The 7696-nt window shown below is 36.8% G+C and overlaps 1 protein-coding gene across 7 annotated transcripts in view; it reads left to right on the top strand.

The window, feature by feature from the left end:
* The first annotated feature begins 1093 nt into the window (after nt 1–1093).
* The window catches only part of LOC128701518 (anillin), a 37100-nt gene continuing 30497 nt past the window's right edge, over nt 1094–7696 (top strand). The window contains exons 1-7 of one of the 7 annotated variants that reach the window (XM_070101650.1): nt 1094–1190; nt 3071–3203; nt 3949–4691; nt 4844–4876; nt 5007–5138; nt 5283–5429; nt 7342–7601. In XM_070101650.1, coding sequence (XP_069957751.1) covers nt 1170–1190; nt 3071–3203; nt 3949–4691; nt 4844–4876; nt 5007–5138; nt 5283–5429; nt 7342–7601 — 1469 coding nt within the window. In that variant the 5' untranslated portion in view covers nt 1094–1169. Of the gene's footprint in view, nt 1191–3070; nt 3204–3948; nt 4692–4843; nt 4877–5006; nt 5430–7341; nt 7602–7696 lie in introns of all 7 variants that reach the window. The other 6 variants (XM_070101652.1, XM_070101651.1, XM_070101649.1 and 3 more) reach the window with 6 other exon arrangements.

Raw genomic sequence — 7696 nt, 5'->3', positions numbered from 1 at the left:
GTAAATAGATTCGTCAGAACTTATTGTTAGGGCAGCACTGAAAGTGGGTTGGGCAAATGTTCTCTTAGTGGGTGAGATTTGTGAAGTACCTGCCCAGTATGAGCCAACAGGTTGAAGAAGCTATTCATAAGAACGTAAGATAAGGGGAACACTGCAGCAGGCCTGTTGGCCCATACTAGGCAGGTCCTTCACAATCCATCTCACTAACAAAATATTTGTCCAACTGGTGGCGGAACGTTTCCTTTAATAAATGTACATAAGTGTCTTTGTAGAAATATGAACAGAAGATATTTTTTTGTACATATTTCTACAGTCTTCACATTATGTTCTTATGTACCAATAAAGCCAGTGGTGGGCATGGGTCTACAGGGTACAGATACCCAGATGTTGCACATGTGTCTAATTTATCAATAAATAAAAGACTTAAGTTACTAAGTAAATTTATTTAGGTACAGGTAGACATAAGTACAATTATCATACACAGTAACATGTAAATTAACTAAGATAAACCCCCAAAAATAGACAAAGTGACTTATTTCCATTGGGATCCTTGACTTAGTGAACGTAATGTGTGTAATAAGAGGTTCAAGTGGGTAACAGTATCTAAGGTTCAAACTGGCATCAAATTATGCGCTGCTAACTGGTTTATACTCAACCATTAAGACCCAATTTGCATTGCTTCATGAAGTTTAATAACTAATTTGTTATATAAATGTATTAGGCATCTTGAATTTAAAATTCCCGCAAAAATCATATTTAAAATTAGATGTATGAATGATTTTTGTTCTCATTGTATGATGAAAAAACGCTAATTTGAATTTAATAATAACATTGGAAGTTTTTTTTAATAAAATACGAGGGGAAATTGAATGTCTTTATGGTATATAAGATTAATGAATAAGAGTAGATGTAACGCCAGCGGAAATAAGCCTCACTTTCTTAACTTTTGGAATTATGTTAGGTAATCTACACATATGCTGGTATGTATGATAATTTATGCAACTGTATTTATGTGTACCTGTACCTGAATAAACTCACTTACTTACTTATTTATCTTTAATAATGTTATGAATGTGGTGGCGCGCCTGCGCCTCCGCACACACTTAGTTTCAAATAGTTGTAGTGTGTGTCAGGAGGTGTTGGTGGCTTCTCTCACCTCTACCACCACCATGGCTGACCCCTTTGTTGTCGTAAGTTAATAATAAGCTAGTTTATACACCTAACGACCCTGTGCGAGAGGTAATAGGGGGTAAAGCTGAGTTACAAGAGGTATAAAGTATATTGTAACTGGTGAAGTCTCAGTGAATGGCTCGTTGTCGTAGCGGAATTTCTGTTCAAAAGACGTTAAATTAAATATTTGTAAATATAAAACCCCTCAAGGAAGGTTCCTTGACGCTGGTGAGGGGCTCTTGATTCAGGGAATTGGATCTGTGCTCCAGTTTCCTGAATTAAGCCTGAATACCTTCCACATCCCCCCCACAGGCGCTGTATAATCCTACGGGTTTAGCGCTTCCCCTTGATTATAATAATAATGTAAATATAAAAGCTTATCACCTGCTGCGTGGCTTGTAAGTACAACCAAAGGCTTATATGTAATATAGCTTTTTTTTGAGAAACTCATTTTTTAAATTTTAAAATTCAAGGTTGTTAGCTGTATTCCTGAACAAATATATTTTTTTCGGATTTTGAGATATGTTGGCAGAAATTTGTTTTGGGAGGTACAGCAACCTAGGACCATGTAACTATTAACCTCCCTGGTCAGTCACAGTTAATGCCAGGGCTCTATCTACCCCGGAACTCTCTCCAGGTAAACCGCTGGTGGAGTAAGGTTAAGGTATGTTAGGATACTTGTTAATCCACGAAGGTTTTTTGATGTTGGTGAGTGGCTCTTGATCCAAGTAATTGGACCTACCATCTCCTCGGATTAAACCTGAGTTCTACCTTTTCTCTAGACGTTGTAGGATCTTTGGGGGTTATATAGTGTAACTATAATGGGGAAGTGCTAAGTCCATGAAGGTTTAGCGCTCTCCCATGAATGTAATGAAGTTGGGTTTTGTTAGGTGCAATGATGCTGTTGATCTGAGATACTAAGATATTATTAATTTTTTTGAGGTACAGGTACACAAATAGTTACATAAATTATCATACATAGCAGCATGTGTGTAGATTACCTAGGATAGTGACTTATTTCCTTGGATCAGACCTAGTTGCCTCCCATTTCCTAGGCCCTACATCACCCTTGCAAGCTTGTTGGAGGGCTTTTGATCCATGGAATGTTAGTTCTGATCAAACCTGATTACCCCAAAGAAATGTCAAATTTATTTTCTTGGGTTATCCTGGGTTAATTCTCTATATTTTACCACTAATGTGTGCATGCAACTGTTTATTGCAACCATTCCATAAATGTATATTTATCATATGCAATGAACTTGACTGAATTATTGGATGAAGTGTTGCAAATTTGCATTACTGCATCAAGGGAATAAGTTCAGAGGTACACATATATATAATTATCATATATAGTGTAAATTATCTGGGATAACCCCCCCCCCCCAAAAAAAAAAAAAAAAAAAAAAATGACATTTCATTGGGGTCCTTGAAAATATTCTTAGTTTTCCCATGAGGATTATCACAAATAACCCAACATTCTAGTAGCATGTCTATTTTCCTTTGAAAATATATACTTGTTTATATGTATTTATTAGGTGAGCTTTGGTAGTTAGTAATCACTATCACTATGTATTTTCTAGAGGACTTTGGCAGCTTATTTTTTTCTAGGTCTTTTAACCCCTATGAATATTGAGGCATGTCTGTGCTCTGTAAATATTAGCAACAACTTTTTTTTTTATATAAAAATGTTTATTGTTGATTCACCAGGTTGTAAGTTTTTGGCTTATTCTTAAACTATTAACCTAATGTACTAAAATGTAGTGTAAAATTTGTATAGAGGCCTGGTGCCCTGAACCACATTTTACTGGATTTAATTGATTAACAAATTGTTGCTGTTTCACTAACAGGTAAGAATAGCCATTACAGGACATACTTAAAGTTGTTTTTATTCTTTTCTCAGAGGATGATGGCACGAAGCCAGGCTCGTCGAGCAGGTATTGCTCGTACAACAGGAGACTTCAGTAACAAGGAGAATGTTGGAGTATCAGATTCTACTCGCACTCGACTAAAGCAGATAAACTCGCTCTACTCAGGTTAGTAAATATGATGGACACTGTCTGATGTCGGTTCTTAGAACTATGGTAACCAGTCCTAATTTTATGAATAATTGCCAAGTTAATAATATGCAATAATAAACTAATGACGTTTAAGAAAGGTTGGTTAAAGAATTTGGGAGGGTATGTATCAAGGAAATTAAAAGTGAACATAGAAAAGGACAAAATGACGAGGGCAAAAAAAATAAAAGTCTAGGCAATGATACATTGGATATTTTGTTGGAGGGAGTATGGTGGAAGTATTAGTTATTTGGGAGTGGGCGTGTTGGCAGATGAGTCTGTGAAGATGTAGATCATAGAACAGAGGAAGGGGGGATGCAAGAAGGTGGGTAGTGTTGAGGAATCTGTGGAAAGAAAAGTTTGTCTATGGAGGCAAAAAGGAATACAGTATACGAGTATAGTGTTATCAACTGCTTCTGCTGCCTCCTTTGTACTCGAGTGAAGAAGTCTGTGTAACCTAAACATTTTAGAATATAGTTACCTAAATATTGCAAATCATCGTAAATTTTGAAGGTATCGGTGTTGGCCAATTTTGGTATCGCCCCCATTCCTAATTGTGTGTACATGTAATTACATCTCCAGATGTATACTACACACCCAAAAGAAAAATGGGTCTTGATTTTCATATGACAGATGGTAATATTAATGATAAAGAATTGATTAAAACTAATCTGTTTTTGTGGTGAATATTATAAGATAAAGCTATGTTTTTTTTTTTCCTCAGAGGATTCTGAACTAGCTGTCAATCCACTGAGACCCAGTATTCTAGAACCTTCTGAATCTGTGAATACTCTAACTTCAGAACCAACCAATGATAGAAGCTCAAATAAAGTACCCTCAGCGCAGACAATGAATTTTGATCAGAGTGAGAGCTTGCAGCCAAAGACAAGTCCATCTCGTAAAGATGAGGGTTCCACCTCTCCCTGCAGACCTCGTTTAAAGTCTCTTGCTCGGAGAGCTCAAGAGATGAAAAATTGGGAAGATGACTACACTCGTGCTACTTCCAACAGTCATAACTCTAAGGTAGAGGTAGAGGGTAACTTAGCTTCTAGTATGCATGGCTATTCCCATGAAAATTATGCTTCTAACACTAGGGCAAACATAATTTCCCAGAGATCTTCAACAAGAGCAGAAGGTCGATCAGCAGTAAAGACCAATGGTTCTTTAAGTCCTTGCCATGCTGTAGCTTCAGTACAAGGTGAAAATATTCCCCCACAGTATTATTTTGGTGATGGTCCCTCAGGTGCACATTTTAATGGTAGCAGTTGTGAGTCTCCCGCTATTCCTAACCCAAGCACGAATACCTCTATTTCCTTTTCCTCTTCCTCTTCTTACAATACTACACCTAACCTAAAGAACCTCACAAAGTTGAAGATGCCAAGAGAGACTACAGTTTTGCATCAGCCTAAGAGCCCTACCTCACCCACGAAAAAGCTTGTCTGGGACAAAGGCATGCTAAATTCATTGGTAAGTTTATCTGGCATTATATTAAAGTAAACACTTAATGTAATTTCTAGTTTTAGCTATTTAACATTGCATGGTATTTAAGAAAGTTGATTTTAAGCTTCTGCACTTGTTCAAAGCAATGCATGCTTATCTGGTGGTCTAACTTTTTGCAGATAAGTTTTAACAATGATTTACAAGATGGTTTGGTAAGTATGCTTTAATTTTCAATTGCATTAAAGATATTATACTTGTAATAGCTGCATTTTGTGCAATATATTGAGTGGTAATATTAAATGCTTTATCACTTCAAGTTGGATTTTACTTTTATGTTCACAGGAAGCTCAGGGCTTCACTCCAAGTGACTCTCGCTCTAGGCTCTACTATGACTTCAAGAAAGAAACGAAACCTCAAAGCAATGATTCTGGTCCAGTTAAACCAGCACCTGCTCAGGAAAAAAATGAGTTACCTGTAAGTCCCTCTAAAGTGGGAGGCATGAGTCTTGCAGAATTTGTGAGGAGCTCAAGTCCAGTTAAGTTGAATGCAGCAGCAAACAAACCAAATTCTTCCAGTTGCTTGCTTTCACCACAAAAAAATCTGTCTCTTGTACCACAGACATCTCATGCCAGCTTGAAGCCATCTACATCAAATGCCAGCTTGCCACCACCCCCGCCTGTTGTTGTTTCCTATTTGCCTAAAAGTCCTTGCTCAAGTCCTACTCGTGGACTTGGAGTGCGCAGTCCTGAATTAAAACCTGCCAAGGTATTAGATTGATTTAATATATATTAATAATCTTAATATTTTGAGGGAAGTAATTTAGTGTAGAAGCATTACTGATGAGATTTATTCCACATTTAATGTTACATAGCTTTACTGTTCAACACGTGTATGTTGTGGTGTACATAGTATGCTCAATCTTAAAGATAATGCTAACACTTTTATACGAATGTAAATTTGAATGATAGTATTTCTAGTAATTATGTATCAGCGTGAGTTAAGAATAGTGTTACTGAATAGTACTGGGCACTGTGTGATGCCAGTGGGTTTAGTGCTTCCCAATATATAAAATTTTACAGTATCCACATACACAGTATGTTAAAGCATGGGAAACACCCTGAAAGCCAGTTTCACACCATCACTGAACCACTCAGATAAGTTTTTACTAACCTAGACGTGCTTTTAACATGTCTGGTTTGGCTCTCACTACAGTAGGCCTGGAAGAACCAGTTGCTCCAAGTTAAATATAATGTAGAGGTTAAGAGTTATTCACTTATGCGTGACTGCTACAGACTGCATACTAGAATGGCGAAACGTCTATGATGGGGATGCCCGGGTGTTGTGCATGTGTCTTAATTTCATCTTGCCGGTATTATATACAACTTTTGTACTACTACTACTACCACCACCTCTTCCTGCCTATATATAGCCGTCCTGCTCCACCTCTGGTTAGTGTGACTTTGTCAATGGTCCAAGTCAGACCGAAACGTTGTCGTAAACTTCTCTCTTTTGTGTGCGGGTTATTTGTGTATGCATACTAGAAATTGCAACAGACTATACTGGAAATTACTACAGGCTACAAACTAGAAATTGCATTTTTATGTACTGTTTAAGAATATATATTAGACCAGATAATATTTTCAAATATTTGATATCTATTTGAACTTGGTCTTCTGCTGTTTGTGTGTATTATTAGCAGTTTCTGTAAATAAATTGCTAGGTATTAATTATGTCAGATAATGCATATGCTGTGTAACTAGGTGAAGGCTTTATTAAGATTTGGGGCATTTGAAAGTCTAGTAACTAAAGCATCTAAAATTTTTTTAGGTACAGGAATGAAACTACTAATTATTTAGTACTTTTAAATGCTTCAAATGCATGACTCACAAAGCAATAATACCAGCCTTATGCTTTTATATATTTTGCATGTGTATTTTCTGTTCACATTTGGTTGTCACAGAAAGCAAAGCTTTTTGCTCTGTTTTCAAACTGCTTTCTAAGAGTTGTGAACATTATACCATGATACAACTTTCAAGATCTTTTTAGGTGTTCTATAATTCCCCATTTATCTCAAAACTGTGTTATTTCTGATTAGTTATCTGAAGAGTTATAGAAATTGAGCAGTGTATTCTTCCCTATTGACTTCAGATAAATTTTTCATTGCTAAAGGAAGGGAGATTGACGTGTGTTTGTAGTATCTTTATGTAAGCGGAGTTTGGTAAAACTACATACATTCTCGAGTGTCAGATGTGCTTTATAGCTTTGTTTGAAATTTAGGAGTCTGAATTTTTCCTGAGCTAATTTTATTTTCATTGCTATGGTATTGTACCTGAAGATGGCTTGATAAATGAATAAAATGCTGTTTATCTACATTGTCAGCTTGTTGGAATGAAAAAAAAAATTGTGAACTATTGCAAAGTGTCAGACTGTAGGCCTGTTGATAGTACAGGTACAGCATCTTGTAGTTTTCAGTTCACCTCCAGGGAGGAGGGAAGATTCACGCACATTAGTTTCAGGACGTGCCGTTTATTTCTATTTTATGTAGACGAGCGCTCAGCATTTAGGAGGAAGCTACTAATTTTTTGCTAATTTACATGGTTAATATAGGGAATATTCTGAATAATTTATATTCCTTCTGCTAAATGCTGTAGATCTAAAATTCTAATAATTTTTAAAGGACCGTGCTAGAGACACCAGCCCATCCAAGGTTGGCGAGATGCGTAGTCGGTGGGAGCAACACATACGCCAGGCCTCACCAGAGCGTGCAGATCGTTCACGGAGTCCAAGGAAGTCAGTTGTTCGATCAGTCAGCCCCAAGAAGATGACTTCTAATCAAAGTAGTAACTCTATAAATGAGTTAAGCCCAAAGAAGAGCGGAAGTACTACTGCTCCTCAGAGTCCAACGAGATGCAGTAGCCCCGTTCGTTCCCCTCACATGTAAGATTATAAGTGGCAGCAAATTTTTTTTTTTAGTATGCAAAATATACTGTGGGTATTATTTGTTTGAGATGAGCAATGTTCTGATAAAGACA

This window comes from Cherax quadricarinatus, chromosome 78 (genome assembly GCF_038502225.1).
Source record: "Cherax quadricarinatus isolate ZL_2023a chromosome 78, ASM3850222v1, whole genome shotgun sequence".
NCBI lineage: Eukaryota > Metazoa > Arthropoda > Malacostraca > Decapoda > Parastacidae > Cherax > Cherax quadricarinatus.
This window is presented reverse-complemented; position numbering and strand designations above follow the sequence as displayed.